Source organism: Lepisosteus oculatus, chromosome 12 (genome assembly GCF_040954835.1).
Source record: "Lepisosteus oculatus isolate fLepOcu1 chromosome 12, fLepOcu1.hap2, whole genome shotgun sequence".
NCBI classification, from domain to species: domain Eukaryota; kingdom Metazoa; phylum Chordata; class Actinopteri; order Semionotiformes; family Lepisosteidae; genus Lepisosteus; species Lepisosteus oculatus.
This window is the reverse complement of record NC_090707.1, coordinates 1,428,567-1,450,235: the sequence shown is the minus strand read 5'-3', so window position 1 is coordinate 1,450,235 and position 21,669 is coordinate 1,428,567. Positions and strand designations below refer to the sequence as shown.

Sequence of the window (21,669 nt, the reverse complement as noted above, 5' to 3'; positions counted from 1 at the left end):
TAATATGTGCAGTGCTCAAATTACGAAGTAGTGATAGCTTACCATAAAATACACGTTCACATGTATAATATTGTACAATACAGTATTGTGGTGCTGCTCTTTACAGTTCTTTACAGTGAAGGTTTAACACTGAAATGCAGTGAGAGGATTATTATCTGTCTAATAATCAGTTATACATTTTACCTCTGCAAGCTAAGGTTGTATAATGCAATGCTAACCACTGAAAAATAATACTTAAATGGTTACAATTTTAGGCTATTTAGGCACAAATTATTCTGAAAACAGTCACAGAAATGATTTAACGGTAAGGAATATGGGTAAGTGTGATGAAAAAATAATTAAATTGGGTAATTTTACTAAAAGAAGAAAAAACACTAGAAATGCAGGAGATACAATATCTGTGATATTCCTAGAAGTGCAACAAAATAAATTATGGAGAAGCACCAGTGAACAGGTACAATCAGAACCCTGACAAGCTCTGAGAGGCCTAGTAAAGCCTTGGTAAAAATAGGGAGACAAATTGCCTGGGAGACTCAAAGCCCACAGATTAATGGCCAAGAGCCTGCAGGCTGATTTATCAGAGTATGGGGGCCTAAGGTCATTGGACCACAGTACAAAAATACCTCAACAGGCAGACATTAACCATATTAACCAAGCCTTTCCTCAAGACAGCACACAAAACGATGCATGTAGGTCACATACAGTACACAAGTTTTGACAACATCCTATGGTCTGATGAGTAAAAAATGAGAATTGTTTGAAAAGCTCAGATCCAGTGTCATGCAGAGATGGAGAGGAAAGGCCAACACTAAAAGATTAATCGCACTTACTGTCAACCACGTGGATGGTTCAGTAATGATGTGTACAGTACCTGCTTTGCGCCTTCAGGGAATGGAAACTTTTACATGATGGAAAGGAGACTAAATTGCAGCAAACTACCAAGACGTGCCAATGCCTGAAATGATACACAGATACAGCATCCTCAGTGGACATACCTGATGCATGACATGACAACAATGAAAACACAGCACAATAACAAGTCCATTCACAGCTGTCACCTGACCTGGATCCAAACAGATATTATTGGTGGATGTCAATGAAACCTTAGTTGCTAGGAAAATTATCCATTTGAATGCACTTAAAGTTGCTCACAGGACACAGGAGAGATGACAACAGCTATCTATAACAGGACACAGTGCACTGAGCATGTTAAGAACTGATATCATCCTCCTAAAATACAGGCAGGGTCGAACTCTGCCACTTTACAGGACAGGTTCTTGTGGTGTACCTAAATTAATGTTTTTTAGAGGGTGGCGCTGTGTGTGCTCCGAGCATGTAAGAGGCCAGCCCTGATCAAATCCCAGCAGAGACAGAGAAAAGCTACGCACATTACATAGCCATGACCTGGATTTCACAGGCTATCTATCAGTCACTGTGGTTTGATGTGGACAAGTAAAAGTGATTTAAAAGGGGAGAATGTAATAAGGATCAGACCTCTGAGCATGACAGGCCTACAGAAGGCACCCCTTGAAATATGATAATAGTGTTGAATTGTGCCTGGGCAGAAGACCAAGGGTTGTGATGAAGCAGAATTCACTCTGTCTTGGAGGTTCTGTGTTGCCAGCGACCATAATGGAACCCCTCTAAGGGGTGGAGCAGCATCACATGTATTTAATTTATCAAACAGAAAATATCATTGTATGCAGTCATTCAAAAACTACTGCCAATACAAACAGTCTATTCAAAATTTCTTTCATATAAAGTGTGAAAGGACCAAAGTCATGCTTCTCGGCACCTCCCATCAACTATATAAAGCCAATGCAGTAACATACAGTAACTATGGATGCCACTGTACTTGAATTTCAATCTATATCAAAGAACTCAGTGTTGATATTTGATCGAGGCTTGATGTTTGACCCACACATGCAAAATGTAGTAAAACCATCATTCTTCTATCTCAGAAGTATTGCCAAGCTACATCCTATGCTGTCTCCAACTGTAGCTGAAAAGCTGGTTGACACATTCAACTTTTCTAGAAATGATTACTGTAACACCCTACTCGCTGGGGTATCTAAATCCACACTGAAAGAAATTCTGTATGTCGCAGCCAGAATCCTGACCAGGCCGTGTGCAAGGGATCACATTACTCTTGTTATGGTGTTCTTGCTGTGGCTTCCTATAGGGTTTCCTGTTAAATTCACTGCAGTCTAAACCTTTGTTTTTAATTGTGTTCCACTACCTTGGTTTTCTTGCTTTAAAGTGTTTTTAGTAGTTACTTTTGAAGGCTTTACATAAAATAAAGTTTATCACTAAATTATACATTGAACTTATTTATTTTTTATAATGGAGAAAAAAAAACAATTGCAATAAGAAATTTGAGAACAATGAGATTATTGAGCCACGTCCCTCACCACAGCCAGATTAGCTACACACCTATCATAGACCCAAAATACAATCAAATAAATGTTTGAAATGATCTCCTGTTCACCACTTTTATGTTCTTACTATTAGATAGTCCAATCTTAGTGCTAACTGGAGTCTAGGAAATTGTGGTTTAGGATTATCAATTGCTGTCTAAGTATTATTGATCTAAAAAAAATTGACTGCTGCACTTGGCACATTTTTGCAGTGAACCAAGGAATACCTGTGGACTAACTACAACATTGTTATAAAGAAAAAAGGGAATAAAGGGCTCATAAGATCTAGAAAAGACTGCTGTTAAAAGCACAAGACCTCATGTTCTTGTTTGGACTTGTATGACTGTCAGTGTGGACTGATTAACTGTATGATGGGGATTCCAGATTGTAGGCTTCTGCTAGAGGAAACACAGATTGCCCAGTTGAATGTCTTGGCAATCTTTTCTATATACAGTACACCTACAGTATAAACACCAATGAGGTTTAAGCATCTTGAATGATTTTTGTTCTGAAAACGTCTTGTGCCAAATGATAAGCACTTTGTGCTAGGCATGTATATTGGTTCTCTAGGTCTTTATAGGCTTTGCTCCTATTAAGTCTTATATAGAGAGAACATAACATAACATAAAATTACTTTTCTCTTATTTTCACAATAAACTTACTATTTTGGATTTTTTTTGTTTTTTTATTCGTGAAAAAAAAACAGTGTACCTGATGAGCTACTTGTAAAAATAACGTGCTAGCGCTGACAGCCTACCCTTCTTTGCTAACAGCCAACTCGAAGGTCTCCCCAAGTGGGAGTTGGTTGTCTTCCAAGGGAAACACAAGGAATCCCCATATCACACAGAAAACTAGGTTGTCTAAAAGCAACTGCAACAATGAGCTGTAGATCAGAAACAATGGGAGGGCAGCCTTAGTTACAGTACTTATAAGATCTGTTTCTCATCAGCTGAATTTTAGATAAAATGCTGAGTTACAAATAACTGTTGGAGTGCAAAGCCATAAACAATTCAACAATAGTCCAGTGTACAGTATAAAAACATCAAAAGTATTATATTTCGAAAACCATTACAAATATGTAGAAAAACTGACTAAACTATTGTACAGTACATTCATTGTGCTGCACTATAATATTATGAAATGAGATCCAGATGCTCCAGACCTGAGAAATGCAAGAGTGAGAAATGCAAGAATATTATTGTTAATATTAATGCTGCTACCCGCTGAGAAGAGACAAAAGAAAATGTATACATAATAGTTGTGATACACTATAAAGAAGTGGTATTTGTTAAAATAGGTATTCATCAAAGGTGGCTTTAACCAGCTCTTTTTTGTTTAGAATTCTTTTCTGGACGGACTGGGATGCCACATTCCCACGAATCGAAGCAGCCTCAATGAGCGGCGTTGGACGGCGGATTGTTTTTAAAGATATGGAAATGGGAGCATGGCCAAATGGACTTACCTTAGACCACCTTGAAAAGAGAATAGTGTGGACAGATGCTCGGTGAGCAATTACCCTTTTAGTGCTAAAGACAGAAACAATGTTAGAATGGACAGAAACTTAACTATAATCTAAAATATTACACTAAGAATCTTAGCACTCTGGAAGTTTTTAGAAACATAATGTGTTTTATTTTTAATAGTGAGTAAGTGTTTTACAATCCACATGACTTTGTTGCATAAGCACTAAATATCCTCATAGTGAGAGAGTCGACTGGGCTTGGGTGATGAGGCAATTTAATGTGTTGAATGTTAAATCCACTAAAATCAAGAAAGAAAAACACAGAAAGGTACCAATACAGTATGTCCCTCTTGTAAAGAAACTGTACCTTTGTGCCAACAGTATATTGGAAAACTACCTTGGAAGAACACCAGTGAAGCCAAGTCTTCCTTAGTGATGAATGAAGGTTTTGAGTAGATCACACTGATGGATGTCAGTGAGTGTGGTGATACTTTAATTGATGTATACAACAGACCAATCGAGGGAAAGGTCCATGTGTCTTGGTCAGAGAAGGAGTGTCTGTTCTCTACAGAACTCTACTTGCAGTGATTGATGGCCACTGGATTGTAAAGCTTTACATTGGTACACTTGCTGTCTTTCCTGTGAGCTCATCATGAAATGTTGACCTGATAGCATTCCAGAGGTACCCTGTACATTCTACATCCTCATGCTGCTTCAGTAACAATGGCTTGTGAGCTGAGAATGTGACAGATATGCCACAGATGTCCTACTGTAGGTGCTAGAATAAGCTCCATTGAACACTTGTGGGATGAGCTGGGCTCAGAGACCAGTGGACAATCGCATGGCTTTCCAGGCTTTACTTGAGGAATGGGACAGAATCCCGCAAGACCACATCTGCAAACCAGTGCAAAGCAAGCAACACAGTAGCAAGCTTGTATTGTTTGCAATGTCGGACATACTGTACATGACTACCAGTCTATAAGTTCACAGTGATCAGCCCTCTTGATAAGAGATAGTTGTGAGCCTAATGAATATGTCTATATCATCTCCGTTCAATAAAATATTAATGCACTTGCTGCAAAAATATTTTGTCATTTTTCCAATAACCTGTTCCGATTTAATTTCTCGCAGTTATAAAATATAGGTTTCTTTTAAAGCTTTTGTGTACGTACAGTATGTTATGCATCATTAAAAATAAAAGGAACAAACTGTACTTAATGCAGACATCCACATATAAACTGGAAGGTGCTACAACAGGTGGTGCTGTTTTTACACAGTCTGCAGACACTATGATCATTGACATATTTGAGCCTACCAGTCTTGAATCTCCTAGATGTGTGAGCTAGTTAATGAGATGTACTGTATTCACAAGGAATGTGACAATGAGAAGCTAGGTAGATTAAGTGATGGAAACATTACCTGCCTACAGTACATAAGTATTAACTTTAATTTAGATTTCAGTGGAGCTAAATAATCTGGCAAGTTTATATGACATATGCATTCATTATGACTTGGAAGATCTACTGTAACTACCGTACAAATATATTTCTGCATCTGTGAGTTGTTTTGATAAAGAGGCTCAATTTATTTCCTTCAACACAGGAGTTTATAGCTCAAAATATAATGCACATAGATAAACAAAGGGACAATTAACCTAAATAAGCCTTTCATGAAGAATAGCACACTCAGTGAAAAGAATGAGTCTGATACTGTATATGATTTCTGTACCTGCTGTGTTCAAAACCATGCATCCAATATTTTAATATAAACGGAAATTAATCCTTGTGAATGCATGTTTTTTTAAGAGTTTACTTGCTGTTTTGAAAATGCAATCATATAATTCTAATACATTTTCCTACAACAGTTTCTTGTCAGTAGCTCAACTGACAAGGAAGTAAATGAGTTCTGTGAAATTTCACAAAATCATTTATCATTGCTAGTGTGAAGTGTCAGCAATGCCTTGTTTGTAGGATTCCCTTTTGATATTGGGGTTTTTCTTCCAACAGGTCCGATGCCATTTATTCCGCCCAGTACGATGGCAGTGACATTCTAGAGATCCTGAGAGGGCACGAGTACCTATCACACCCCTTTGCTGTGTCCCTCTTTGGAGGCAATGTGTACTGGACTGACTGGAGGACCAACACTCTGGCAAAGGCCAACAAGTGGACTGGCCACAATGTGACAGTGATTCAGAAGACTAGTGCTCAGCCTTTCGACCTGGAGATCTTCCATCCCAGCAGACAACCTCATGGTAAGCAAGTACAGTATGTGGCCACCTTTCCTGCAGCTAAGGAATACCTAGAGGAGGAAGAAAAAGGCTCACAATTGTAACTGAGGATTGATTTAATTAAAAAGCAGCCTTTGACCTGTTTTTTTAGGTATATATTACAGTTAAGTGTATTGGAATTGAAGAGTCTGTTAAATCTGAATGAATATGAAACATACAGTATATTGAATCAAGCAAATTGTTTCCTCTTCTCCTGTTATTGTTTTCTCAGTCCTGAAGTTTTGATCAGCTTGCATTCATACAGTACAATCACGCTGTTAGAAAATAAATCAATGGGAAGTTTTTTTTCTGAAAAAAAAATATTGACATCTCTCCAGTTGACTCCTTTATCAAAAATAATTCTTATAAATGAAGGGCGATGGGAAAAAATATTGTAAAATGCCGAAACATAACTGTATGAATTTCGATAGTTCTGTGCAGATACAATTGAACAATAAACAGAATGCAACACAGAGAATACAAAATATACACTTAACAGATGGATTTGAGAGAATAAAGGAGAAAATCTAGTTTGTTTAGTGTTGTGCAGTTATGCTTTTCTGGTGAATGTTGTGCTTTGGTTCTAAGTGATACTTAGGAAACTTTACACAGTAATGAAAGTCTTACCTTTTCATGTTGTTCTCAAACCAGTTGAGGACTGTGACTATCTAAAATATATAAACCATGTGTTAGATATACGTTACTCTCTGGTAAGAATCCAAATCTCAGATTGAAGTGTTGTTCTAAACAGATATTGTTATCAAACTTCAAGCCCAGGAACAGGACACGTCATGTCTTGAGCTATGCACATTTCACCACTTTATCAGATCTTAAGCTTCTTCTGTAAGAAGAAAAGGATTTCTTGTATAATGTGTATAAGACTAAAACACAATTCAGACAGCTGAAAGAATGCCACAGCGCAAGAACCCAGGATCTGAATTCCAAGACAGATGTAAATATTTATCCTGTGACCTTGTTTGAAGGATTAGAGAAGCTTGAAGTCACCTCTCTTTCCTATTTAAACTCTGTACACAACCAATGCATTTGTTTTGTATGGCAAAACATTAATTACTATAAAATACTTCCTGATTCTTATTTTATAATGACAAAGTTACAAATGCAGTGTTCATTTGGTCATTTTGTTAAAGGGAAGATTTTTAGTGTCATTATCCTTGAAAAAGATTTAGGTCAGAAATACAGCTTACTTCTCATAAGGACTCTTTATTGCCCTAATAGGTTTAATTTATCCTTCTTGGAACGATGAGTGAATAAATTATGTCAAATTGCAAAAAAATAGTTAGATCATTCTTTGATTTTGTTCCAGCTTGGTATTCCTGAGAGCTTGGAACTACCAGCTGTTAAACCTAAAATCTCAATTTGCATAATTCTACAAGTAGACCTTGATTACTTTATTTTGGCAACTTGCAAAGTTTAATTATACATTTATTATTTTTCAAAAGGTTTAATACAAATTATTAAATTGTGTTAAAGGCTTTTAATGGCCATTACTATTCAAAAGTAATAAAAGTAAATTAACTGAACTGTTTAATCCATTTGGAGTTGTCTGTTACAATAAAAAATCATTTGACCTCAGTTAAAAAATAGAGAATGACATTGTGGTTCAATTATTTGAATAACATGATGCTTGTTTGAAGAACAAAGGTACTATCAGAAAAGAGATGAAAGAAAGTGCTTTGCAGGTTTCCAGGCTACATTCTGTACACATGCTGTGTTTTTGAAAAAGGCTTGAATCTTGGTCTTTTCAAAGCTGTTTGATATTTGCTCTTCATTTGTACTGTGGATCTGCCACTTCCCCTTAAAAACCACTGGATGTGAGTCTGTTCTTTCACTGAGTGTTTTTGTGCTGAAGGCTTTGGTGAGTATTCAATTTTTTTCAATGTGTGGCATCCCAGAATGAAAATAAATTTTAAATGTGGGTATCTAATTGTGGGTATGTAATCCACAGTGCTGCTAGGATCACACCAAAAATGTTTCCAGATTATATAGACAAAACATAAGCAAGTTTTGCTTTGGTCACTTGCTGCACAAACATTTAATCTATAATGTATATGGGACAGCAGCTGGGTAGTAGAAAATTTCTTGAATCCAGAAACTGAGTTTTACAATAGATGCAAAGGTTTCTCCTGTGACTTTGTTTGAAGAGTCAAAGAAAGAGAGGTCATCTCTCTCTCTCTTATTTAACTCCTGTACATACAATGTATTTACTATTAATACAAAACATTAATTGCCATATAAGTTCAGGTGGGTAGCTGCGTCAGCATGCGTAGGCTGCAAAGGAACAAGTAATATGTTTATTCCATGCTGAAAAGAGAAGAAAGAAAACACAATGTTCCAGTCGTGGAGCCTTTTTCAGGTGTGAGAAAGACAGGGCAGTAAGCAAAGGTAATGTAGCAGGAGAACAAAAGCTGGGAGAGAGGAGGAGCGAGGGGCGGGAGCAGAGGACAGAAAGAGAGGCCAATCAGGAGGTATGAAGTCAGGATAGGTGAAGAGGGGTGTGAAATGAAACTTTCAATGAATGGAGAGAATTTAGAAGAAAAGTAGTCTGTCGTTAAGAGAAGGGGGAAGGTGTGATCCTAGCTGCAGGATAAGTTTGGTTTCGGTAGTCTTTCTGATGTACTGTATGAGTTCGGAAAACCGTCTTTGAGAACACAGACGGAGAGATTAGAGTGGTCATGGCCGTCGGAGGTGAAATGAGAAACAATGGGCTGGGAGAAATTTTTAATCTTCACTGCCCTGACATGTTCTCTGAAGCGGCCTCCGAGTCTCCTTCCTGTTTCTCCAATGTAGATGGCTGGGCATTTACTGCAAGAGATGAAGTAAATAAGCCATTTGCCATTTGGGTGATCCGGAATTGTCCTGAGGGGCCTTGAATGAATGTGGTGTTAGATGTGTATTTGAAGGTGATACAGCGAGTTCTGTTGCAAGGGAAAGTGCCTGGTGTGGATGGTCAAGGGACCTGTGAGCAAGAAGGTCACACAGATTAGGTGGTCGGCGATATGAGATGATGGGGCAGTCAGAAAAGAGGGCCCCAATGGAGGGATCATCCTGTAGGATGGAAAAGTTGTCGTTAATAGTCCTGGGGATAGGAAGTGTGTTGGGGTGGTATGGAAGCACCAAAGGAATGCGGTTGTTATGGTGGGAGTTCCTGATTGAGTTGATGGTCCGAGGGGTGTTTTTGGCTCGGGCAAGGGCACTGTCAATAACACTGCTGGGGTATCCTCTATTGATGAAAAAAGAGTACATTTTGAGGGCTTGGTTCTGGAAATAGATGTCGTCGCTGCATAATCGGGTTTTTAGTGTGTATGAGGTGAGATGAGCTATACAGGAGATAGCTGTGTGAATCTGTGAGTTTGCAATAGACCGAAGTAGAGAGTCAGGGGTGGTTAATGGAGAAGTTGATGTCTAGAAATGGAAGAGTAGTGGAAGTGTTAACTGTTTATTTGAGGGATGGGTGGAAGTTGGTGAAATGATGCAGAAAGTGCTCAAGCTGGTCGTTAGAGCCTTTGGCAGCACATGACACAGTCATGTAACGCTTCTAGAGGTCAGGGACATAGCCAGTGTAGGTAGCAAAGAAGTGTTCTTCTACCCAGCCGACAAAATTAATGGCATGGCTGGGTCCCATTCTGGTGCCCATGGCAACTCCACTAACCTGTTGGTAAAAAAGGTTATTGAATGATAATGCATTCAGTGTGAGGACCAATTCTGCAAGGCATACCAGGGTGTGGGTGGGTGGATCAAGCACTGTGTGTTTGTCCAGCATGTGCTTGAGGACTGTAAGGCCGTCATTATGGGGAATGATGGTGTAAAGAGATGTGATATCCATGGTAAAAATATAGCATTCGGGGCTCTGAAATTGGAAATCATTAAAAAATTGCCATATTATGCTTTCTAATTATTATTTGATAATGACCACAAGTTACAAAGGAAGTGTTCTTTTGATTTTCAGGTATATTGTCCTTGAACAAACTTTAGTTCAAAAGTTCATATTCATAGCAAGTCGGGTACAGAAGTGAGAAATTACTTCACTCATTGAATTTGAATTTGAATTTAGAGAGTCAGTGGTATGCATGAAATGTATCTGTGGCCATCAGTTAAAACTGATCAGCTGGTGGCTGGCCATTTACATTAAATATAAATCTAAAATTTTGATACCAAACCCTCAACCTTATATTTTACAATAAGCTGAATCACTTGATGGTCAGCTCTAGCAGTTAGCAAAGGAGCAGTTAACTAAAGAAGAAACATTTGTCTATCACTTTTTCTGACTTCATTACAAACACACATACTGTACAGTGCATACTGTACAGAGGTGTAATTTCTTTTGTTGTGCTGTTGGCTTTATTGAAAATGCTCTTACTTCCTTGTGTTTACTCAAAATGCTCTATATCAGTTTATTTTTCTGCAGTAGAAATGAACTGTTGGCTTTGTGATGCCAGCAGCTGTAAGATGACAGATGTCTTTTTTTTAAGTTCCAGCAATCTGAGATTGTGCTGCACAGATAAGTAAAAACAAATTAGTCTGCGTGTCTGTGGATGCCAATAAGCACTTCTACTCCACTTTTAATGTCCCAGTGGTAAAAAAGCATATTAATTAAATCCATGTCACATATTCACTTTTATTTATTTGATTTACATTTTGAATTTTTTGTCTGATTCTATTTTGAAAACAAGCCTTAACACTGAACTGCAAGAACCGTTCTTAATATGCAACACCAGTTTTTCAAGTAATCTTGTATTCTGAGAGCAGGATTCAGATTTTAACTGGGTGTTTACAAGCTATGCCTTTTTCATCCCTGGAAGATAGCAATTAAGATTGAACAAGAGCTACTCTCAGCTGGTCCTAAGCTTGGCTTTTATCTCCATGATCGGTGAGAAATGAAAACTTTCCCTTTTATGAATGAATGTGTTTGTGGATGGAACTATAAGACACCACAGCTGGTTTTGAGAAGTCCCATCAGGTCACCTTATGAGTCCAGCCTCTTGAAGACTTCAGCATCTTTTGTTGTCAAAAGCAGAACTTGGATGGAAATACTGTAAATAAAAGTCACTGACTGTGGAAAGCCTGTGTTTGATCGTTATGAATTTTATGGTTATGACTGGTATTTTAGATGTCATTGCGAGGACCAGTGTAAGACTGAGGAGAAGTTGAAATGTGCTGTTTGGAGTGGGATGTTCCACTCAGCTCAGCTTAAACATATGACCTTTCATTTCATAGTATTCCACTTGAGACTTGTATGACTAATGCAACTTTCCCCTCCATGGTGGAGGTAGATGTATCATCCCCCAGTAAACTACAACAGATCTATATACAGCCATCCTGATTTCCACTCTTTCTTAGGGCTTATTTTACGAGCTATAAGCTTAGTATTATCAGAGCTGCTCCTGGGTGAGGTCACACTGGAGTAAATGAATTTTATTAGAGACAATTTCTACCATTTTACACTGCTGGGTCAGCTGTGGTCTCTGGCTCTACAGTGTAAAATTGGCTTTCTACCTCTGCAAATCTCTGACATCTACTCAAATATAAACGTGAAAAATGTCAACTACATGATTTTAGATCCAAACCTTACTAAGAGTGGAGAGGTGGTTAGAACAGCTCCTCAGAAATCAAGAAGTCAGCATTTTAGCAAGCCTTTGAAGTGGCTGTTCAACAGATTGTAAAGGTTGTGTGGTTCTTTATTCATTTCCTGAATAAAAGCTAAATTAGTCATCAGAGCAAAACTTTTTTGTATCTATAGTACCAATCTATATTTCTGAAGTTAAAACAATTATGTAGAAAGAAAGTTGTAAGTTAGAACTGGGGCAAAGAATCTAGACAGGATGAGTCAAATTTTAGTCTGAAAATTAAACTGTTAATATAAGCTTGCTTCACTTGCTGTAATTTAGAATATTGTTTGAAAATGGCTTAAGACAATACTTTTGATGAAATGTGAATCAAAATCCCTATGGAGTTGTGTTTGAATGTTCTGAAGGTCTGCTGAAGCTGTGTAGAATTTTCTCTTTTCTTTGTGTGCTAGGTTTTATTTTAAATGTACAATTCATGAAATCAATTTATAAGATCACTTTATTGGCCAATTCTTGTATTAGGCATTTGTCTTTTCCTTCATCATACCCCAGTTTCTTCTCCATGAGACATGCAGACACAGAAAGTGATAGAAGCTTGGGGTCAGAGTGCAGGGTCAGCCATTTATACGGTGTCCCTGGAGCAGTTGGAGTTAAGGGCCTTGCTCAGGAGCCCAACGGAGTAGGATTCCTCTGCCAGCCGCGGGATATGAACCGGCAACCTTCCCGCCACAGGCGCAGATCCTTAGCCACAGAGCCACCACTCTGCCCCCTTATTGCTTATAAGGAGTGAAAATGCAAGGCAGACAGGTAGGTTTAACTTCCGGCTCGGCATGCAAAACAGTGATGGCAGCTGTTGTTTGCTTTCGTCCAGCCTCCAATCCCTGTGAAGGCAACGGCGGACGGGGACCGTGCACACACTTGTGCCTGATCAATTACAACTGCACTGCGGCCTGCGCTTGCCCACATCTCATGAAGCTGGCTCCTGACAACAGATCCTGCTTTGGTAAGAGACCAGGAACTCACAGAACGTGAAATTGAGCTCATCCTAATCCACGCTGCCTCAAAAAGGACCCTTTACCTTTGCAAGAAAGAGATGTCAGTGCCTGGGAGGGAGGCTGCAGTCTGTGGGGGAAGAAAAAAAACTTAGATATTTGTCCTACAATGAAAAAAAATCATTCATTCAGAATTCATGGAGTCCTAGGGATATTATACAGTTCTTAATATTCTCCAGCTCAAAGGTACAACAAAAGTAATTTTCTTTCCCATTGTTGAAGGTCTTGGTTAAAGATCACAGGCGCATGGTTGAATATATACATTTTATCAGTGAAGGGCAGCTTGCCACACAGTGGCAGACTGTATATTGAGGAAGCAGGAATTGAATGACTAAGGATAGAGAACAAAATGAAAGTAGAAAGACAGTGAAGAGGCTGCAGATTCATAAAATTAAATCTACCAATCCTGGAACTCCGAAAGTCTCCCTGGTGATATTTTCTAATTTCCTGAGCTAGAATGTAAAAAAGGCTGGATTACCCTGCTTTGAAAGATGAACTAGGACTTCAAGAATTAAATGAATATTAATTGTTTTAGTATTTATATTGAACACAGCTTATGTTTTTAAAAGGCTCTAAAATTTTTACAGTATATCAGTAGAATACTCACTGTACGAAAAATACATTTAACAAGTAAATACTGGACAATCATTATAAATTATGATTAATTTCACATGCTGAATCCTTTATGATTTATATGTAGATATGCAATACACCATATATATATATACATGTTACTGTTGTTTTATCTAGATTTTTCCTGTAGCTAAATAGTGGTTGTATGTGGGAAAGTCTTAATAAGGTTAATTTTAGAAAAAGAAAATTACTATATATGAGTTAAATATTATGTTTCCAGTAGTTGTACTACTTTGAAAGTTTCAACTGTATCTCAGTTTGCATTCCACTGATATACTGTACGTTACTGTAAATATACAAAACATGGTTTTGTGTATAGGGAGTCCAAACAATGCTGTCCTAGAATTGATGGCTTTGTGAAATGTGTTTCTCTGAGAAGGACCTTGTTGCTGGAAAAACTGCAGCATGCAAAATGAACAAGGAAGCACTGTTACCGTACATGGTTTCTCGCTATGCATGGTGAATTGAAGACACTTGCCATGACTGTGCTGTGATGCAGTTTTTAGAGAGATTTTAAGATTCTGTAGGCTCCAGCCTGTGGTGACGCTCACTAGGATAAGCAGCTTTCTCATGATGGATGAATGGATCTTCGGCAATTATGGCAAGATGTGATGATGTAGATGAAAACATCTTTCGTACTTGGGAAGCAAGAAAATGGGCAAAAGTTTTCATTCATTGTGCTTTTTTCATCAAGAGAAAGCTTATTTCATCTCCATATGTCTAATATATATATAGCTTCACTGCTGAGTGTGTGGAGTCTGTAAGCTTTCAAGCATTTTTTTTAAAACAACCTTGAATTGTTCCTTTGCCCTTCACATGCTGATGTGGCTCTCCACCGAAACATTTCTCTTCACTTGTGTTCCTCTCTGGAACAACAGTAAAATGGCACACATTGAGTTCGTTTCAAACAAAATGTTGGTGAAAGAAAACTTTGTTATTAAATATTTGGGTAAGTTGTCTTTTTCAAATCTATGGACTGATTGTTAATTGATATCTATATGAACTGAAGTACTTTATATTATAAGGATATGATGCTACATCATCTTTAGCAACCCATATAGACCTGACCTCTGTATACAGTATTTCAGGGAGAATTTAATATTTCTGTTTATTTTTCTCTTTAATAGCCCTGAAGAAATTCCTCTTGTATGCTAGACGTTCAGAAATCCGTGGAGTTGATATAGATAATCCATATCTGAACATTATAACAGCCTTCACTGTTCCTGATATTGATGATGTGACTGTTGTGGATTATGATGCTTTTGAGGAGAGGATTTATTGGGCTGATGTGAAAACCCAAACAATCAAGCGAGCTTTTGTCAATGGAACTGGGTTAGAGACAATCATGTCCGGAGGTAAGAAGAAATGCTTTTTGAAAATAACAGCAGTAACTTTAAAAACCTTTTTGTAGATCACATTTTTGATCCTAGACTGTAATAAAGATTTTTAAGCAATGAAAATCGATATCAGTTGCTCAATGTAAGATTCCCTTGAGAAAACTAAAAGTTTAACTTTTGCAATGCAAGAAAGTTTTACTTTCTTTCCATGTCACATTGCATAATTCAGTCTTTTTCTTTTGTGGAATACTATGAAAACCTATCGGGGATCATGTGTCATTCTTGTGTTCTCCTGGATCCAGATTACACACACAAGCACTCACATACAGTACACAAGTGTTGCAGATATTTCAGGTGTCCAAAATGGCAATTTGCGCCAAATATTGATCATGTACTCCAAATGAAGTAAGTGAAGACAGTTGTCTGTAAGATGGAAGCCTTTTGGCTTCAATAAGTATTCATTTGCAAATTTGTAAAGTTTTGATTTGCTCTAGGTATTCTAGGTAATTTATTTGGTCTCATCAGTACACTGTAACTTAAACTTGGACATGGATATCAGAACAAGACAAAATGTTTTTAACATAAAAATGGTTATGCAATTCATAAAGTTAGATTCATGTTTCTTTCTATTTTTGGATTAAAACTTATTTCTTTTCAGTTTCAGTCTAATTTCCAGAATTTCCAAACTCATCCCAGTGTGTAAATGTTTTAAGGGAACTAATATAGTACATGTCTTTTTATCACGTTACATATTACTGTGTTTGCTTTTTGCAATGCACTGGTCTTAGTTTTCCCAGACATCTGTTGGCCTGTCTCATTTCTGTAATGTGGCGAAGTAAATCAGATTAAAGTAGCTCTCTCCCAAGCCAGCTGAAGCCCTGAACCTAAAGCAACACATCACACATGTTTTCAGCTGACAGAAACTCTTTTGGCTTAAATGTGAGACTTTGGGCAGGCAGCTGGTAATCAGAGCTGCAGCCTTAGGTCATAACTTGTGAAGCACAGTAAAGCAGAGTGTTCCATAGTTTTTTAACAGGAAGATTTGGATTTTGGGATAGTCTGATTGCAATGATGCTTCCTAAACAATATACTTTATCAGAATGTCCCAGTTACTCTCAATTTAAGGTACTGCATTTCAGGTGTTATTATTTCAATTGTTTCAGAAGTTTAACATTTGTAAAAGTTGCAATGTACTTGTCATGATCTTAGTTAATGAAGTAAAGAGGACAAAAACATCTTTCTTGTCTCATTTGTGACCAAGGTGTGCACTCTGAATTGAGCTTAGTAATCATTCAGTTTTGATTGTAAACAATAAAGAGGTTAACATCAGATAGGTTGAAACTTGATAGCATATACAAATATAAATGTGGTATGAAAAAAATATTAAACAATTGAATACAGATAGAGCAGTGTGTGTGAAATACATTTTTATAATCAAAACCTAAAGTAAGATTGTTTCCTGAGAAAAAATAAAGATCATATAATGCAAAGGTAAACGTGAAAGAAGCACATCACATTCACAACAAGCTATAATAAGAAACTATATATACAGTATAAAATGAATAGAAATCTAAACACTATACAACTTAAATTCCATTATTGGAAAAATTGTCGCAGGCTCAGTGTTGACCGGGATTTAAAAGCAGCTATTTTCAGGCAACAGCCCAAATGCCTCCACATGCCACATTAAGCATTCACTGATCTGCCTGGCGATTTTACAAAGCAGTGCTGCTCCACAAGAGAATATTTAAAAAATAGCACAATGCAGTGTGTTGGAGTGTGATGTGCTCAGCGCGTTCTGGTGCAGTATCCGGCGTGGATCTGTAACTACAGTGCTTTCATTTCCTGGACAGTTAATAACTCTAAACCGGTTAATACAATCAATTCATCTCGGAGTGCTACACTAAATGGTAAAGGAATGGAGAGGGAAGAGGTCTTTGTCTATACTGTAAATAGCCAGTTATTTAAGAATTAATTATAAATCATAGAATAATAAATGTTATGGTTGTTTTATAGTTGTATTGCTAAAAGCACTTCTTCCTCTTCAGACATGTTAAACGTCCGTGGGCTTGCTATAGACTGGCTGTCAAGAAACATGTACTGGATAAGTTCCGAGAATGACGAGACACAGATCAGTGTTGCTCGCTTGGATGGATCCCTCAAGACGTCTGTCATCCATGGGATTGATAAACCCAAGTGTCTCGTGCTGCATCCTTCAAAGGGGTACATTAAGGCTTTTGTGATCTCCATGTCCTTAAGTGTTAAAATATTATGTAAGAAAAGTAAGACACCAGTGAAATCAGGACCTTTAACTACTCAGTGCTCACATACAGTAAGCACTGTGAATGATTTTGTGGGATTCCTGTTGTTTTTCTAGGTTTCGTAATATTATATTTAAATATAAAAATGATCTACAATTAGCAGACATCATTGTGCAATAAACACTGTATACTTTGAAAGCCTTCTTTTGTATGAATTTAGTCCTGAAACAATATTTCTGGAACAATATACTGTATCTTGTCAATTGGAATTGGGATTTAAAAAAAAATAACTCTGAATTAACTCTGAATTTAAAAAATGCTGGATGAGTTCATCAGATTAATTAATCACTGAAAATAACCTAAAAGGAGTAAATGACCACCTTTCAAATTGTAAAATTATTTTATTGATATGGTCTTATACAAATACAACATTCTTGGAATTAAGTGAGAAAAATCCTAACAAATGGATGGATGTGACTACAGGAGATTTTGAAGCAACACCAATGTATAATAAATAAACAGAATGCATAATTTGTATAATATAGAAATAAGTAGAACATACGCATCTGCTGTACTGTATGAATATTTGTTTTTTTTCTCCACTTTTTGGCTACACCACAATTACTTTAATCTTCAGTGATTTTCTTGGTTTATCCACAATTTAGCTGTAAGCTAGTTTTGATAATCTGCACTGCAAAGTATCTAGCAGAAACCAGGTTTATACATAATACGACAGATATATCCAATTAAGTGACAACTTAATTTTCTGTTTTCCATTTGAGGTTGTATTTTGTCAGTGATACTCTTTTGAAGTTTTGCTGCTGTGAGAGATTCTGGGGCATGAGATCAGAAAGTGTTTAAGGGCCAAGTGAGTGTAGGCTTTTGGCCAGGTGTCAAAATTTTTTTTTAATTAAAATCAGTGATTTTAACATAGACATGCATACTCTCACACCAGGGCCAATTTCCCCAGAAGCCAATTACCCTAACAGTAACAGTATGTTTTTAAAATGTGGGAGGAAACCAGAGTACCTTAAAATCACAACCTCGAGGCGTATAAAAAAGGACGTCAGGCTGCAGTTTCCCTTAACAAATTACCTTAACATTATTCCCCCCAGGGATAATAAAGACTCTCTCACCCAGAGGAAAGCCACGTGAACTTAGAACTTCACAGAGACAGCACCCCAGGTCCAGAATTGAACCCAGGGCCCCAGCCCGGCAAGGCCTCAACACTAATAACTGTGCAGAATAAATAGAAATGTGATATATTGATCATAAACATTCTAATAATGAGAAGGAAGGTATTACTTGTATGAAGGTTGTAATTGGACACATTCAAGTGTGATAATTTGCAGCATACATCCAAGCCAAGGAGAGTGCAAACACAAGAGAGGTCTTGGTTAGCTGAGCCCAAGCTATCTAAGTCAGTAACTAAACAGTAGCATAGTAACTGCATGTCAGTCTGTGTTGGAGCACACATTTACAGTCATGCTGCTAAACATAATTCTCATGCCCAGGGTTATTCATTTATACATGTTCTAGCCATTCACTGCGGTCACAACATACTGTAGACACAACATCACTTATTCAATGCAACATAGTACAGGTTTCTAGTGGTAGCAGATTTATTATTTTTGCTTCAGGCAGCTTTTTGTCACACGAAATCTGGATTCTGTGTTACTTAATGTTTATTGGTTTGGTACAGTAGCTTAGGCATACAATCTGATGAATAAATACGATGCCTATTTAAGGCACTTCAAACAAATTAGAGTCAGAGTCTATACCTAGAGATTCTGTGATCAGGGTCCTTTGTTCTATCAAGTATTGCGAGGGATGTTATTCATTTTGTTTTTTTCAGGAAGCTCTACTGGACTGATGGAAACACAATTAACATGGCAAATATGGATGGCAGTAACAGTAAGATCTTGCACCAGAACCAGAGAGAACCTGTTGGTAAATCTAGAACATTTTCTTCTCTTGTGCCATTCGTCTTTCAAAATGATATTTGTTTCTGAAGTCAGTCAGGGGTTCTTTGGTTTAACATGAAGCAGCAGCCCTCTTGTGCCTTACTGAGTCCCATAATCATGCAGTGAGAGTCATGTCAGTCCTTCATCACATGTTTAGCTCTCCTGTGTGTGCACATTTCAGAGGATGTGGGCATGTAGTCATCACTCTGCCATGCTGGTCTGAAGGTTTTAGTGGGAAACTGGGCTGTTTGATATCTTTTGTAGTAATGACAAAGTGGTATTTAGAAATTCAAATTAAAAAAAGGTAATGAATAATAATAATAGCTTACTTTATTGTACTGTAAATATATATTTTAAAAGCTTTGACCTTAATTATACAGATCATATAAATGTGAATGACCTTGCAAATTTTACTTTTGATTTTTAAAAAGTGTTGCCATTTTTAGACCATAGACTGATATATGCAAGCTTTTTTTCCAGTCTCTTTGAATCTGCTGTTTCATGTAAATTTAATGTGGAATTGTACAGAAGGGTTTCATTTTGTTAAAACACACCATGATGATGAAAGCTGACAGCCAGTAAACAGTGATTTTCCATTTTCAGTCACAATTTATCAGTACCAGATGAACTATGTTAGAGAAGATCTGATGCTCTGTTCATTTTTGGCATCAAATCAAAAGCACCCACTACCCTCACTCAGACTGGGAAGTCTGGTTAATAAGTAATCCGCCTGACAGTATTAAATACAGTTCATTGGTGAAACATCACAATATAGCCAATGGCCTTTGGTTCCATATGGTCAATGTAGTAGTGCACTGGTGACTGAGTCCCCTGAGCCTGTTAAAGAACCTCATTTATTTTACAACCTTGTCACATAGCATGTGAAGATTTATTAAGACTTTCTTTCGGTTAGTGTCATAATAGCCCAAGGTCATATTTCTAGTTTCTTAAACATACTGATCCTGTTTTCCACCAGCCTGATATTGGCACCATAAATCTTTGTTGACATTTTATACATACGATAAGGAAAGGAAACCAACTTTGAAATAACTCCAATTATAATTGTCATGTTATCTTGGGAATTATTGCAATTAATTAGACATGCAGATCATTTGCCCTTTGCACATACAGCACAGCACAGATCAGTGTAAATTCTCTTGCTGCAAGAGATCAACTGCACACAGATGATGAACCACATTGGTGAACTGCTTTTGCCTTAAAGAAGAACTGTCATTGTCACTTGAGGAAATCTCATTTAAAGGAACATAAATCACCCTTAGGAGTGCATTAAAGATTTTCTACATACAATTACCAATCATTGCTATTTTCTGTGCTTTTTGAGAGCTAAATCAACATAAATTAGTGATTTTGTACTTTATGATATTTTTTTCTTTAAACTGTTGTTTCTAGTTTTTTTTACATACTGATAATTACAGTATAATTAATCTATTCCCCATAAGTGAAAAGTGGAATGGAAAGTATATAGTGAAAGAAGCTTTTTTTATTGTCTTAAAATATGTTTATACTTTCAATGTGTTGTTTAAAAGAATCCAGTTTTCTGTGTTCCCTTCTTGTGAATACAGTTCAATGTAATACTAAAATATCAGGATGTTTTGCTTATAGGACATATAATCTACGGTAGTAAAAAAAGTAAACTCAGAAGGTACAGTAACATCTCTTTTATTGCAGGTCTGTCAATAGACTACGCTACAAACAAGCTTTACTGGATCAGTTCAGGAAATGGAACCATTAACAGATGTAACCTAGATGGCAGTAATCTAGAAGTTATAGAGTCCATGAAGAAAGAATTGATAAAAGCTACAGCTTTGGCTGTTATGGGTGAGTATTGTGTTACTGTACCGTATATCTAGAACCTACTATTGACTGAGAACAATGTGAGAAGATTAATTGTTCTCAAAGTAAGTGCCTTGAATACAACTCTTTCACCATTACAGCAGGTGTAATCATTAAGTGTATTTTTTGTTTTTTCCTTATTGTGCAAGCCATGTTATATTTTAAATGCACATTCTCTGTAAAGTGATCTGTACAGTATACTGTACGTTGATAAATGTATTTATTGAACTGTCTACTAAACACTTTACTGGGAGATGTATGTGTGTACAGAGATTTCAGTGGTTTCATTAAGGACAGGCTCATAATACATGTGCACCTGGAGGTGATTAGATTAAAGGTAGTTCTAGGCCATATCCAACAAGGCCTCAGTTCCTCTCTCTGAAAGTTAATGCTTCTCCATTCTGAATTTTACAGTATAGTTTACTAGAGACTTCAAAACATACAGTATGTACAGTATGTTAAAAGCAGCAGGTTAAATAGTTTTTTTTTTCCAAACAGTACAGCATAAAAGAGCATGTCTGTATATCTTACATTCAAAACAATGTATAATTAGTAGCATTTTGTTATTTGCAGCTACTTAACTTAGTAATTAAGTCCAAGTATTCAAATTCTGAACACATGGTTTTTCCACACAAGATTAACTTTCAGAATTCCTTAATTTTGCTCCAATTTCTGTGGGGTGGGATATATTTATTATATATATATAAATTATATTAAATGTCATTTAATGAAGTCTATAGAACAATGTGCTTCCATGTATAGATTTTGCAAAGTGCATATCTTACAAAAAAAAGAAAAATATAAGAATATTGCAGTTAGCTGTTTCTACAAAGACTGC

General features: G+C 36.9%; 1 protein-coding gene across 4 annotated transcripts in view; it reads left to right on the top strand.

The window, feature by feature from the left end:
* Positions 1 to 21,669, top strand: part of LOC102685206 (low-density lipoprotein receptor-related protein 1B) — a 461,586-nt gene that overhangs the window by 270,445 nt on the left and 169,472 nt on the right. For all 4 annotated transcript variants that reach the window (XM_015358626.2, XM_015358625.2, XM_015358624.2 and 1 more), the window contains 7 exons: positions 3,757 to 3,921; positions 5,886 to 6,130; positions 12,602 to 12,733; positions 14,543 to 14,770; positions 16,801 to 16,975; positions 18,869 to 18,963; positions 20,667 to 20,816. In XM_015358626.2, the coding sequence (XP_015214112.2) occupies positions 3,757 to 3,921; positions 5,886 to 6,130; positions 12,602 to 12,733; positions 14,543 to 14,770; positions 16,801 to 16,975; positions 18,869 to 18,963; positions 20,667 to 20,816 (1,190 nt within the window). The remainder of the gene's footprint in view (positions 1 to 3,756; positions 3,922 to 5,885; positions 6,131 to 12,601; positions 12,734 to 14,542; positions 14,771 to 16,800; positions 16,976 to 18,868; positions 18,964 to 20,666; positions 20,817 to 21,669) is intronic.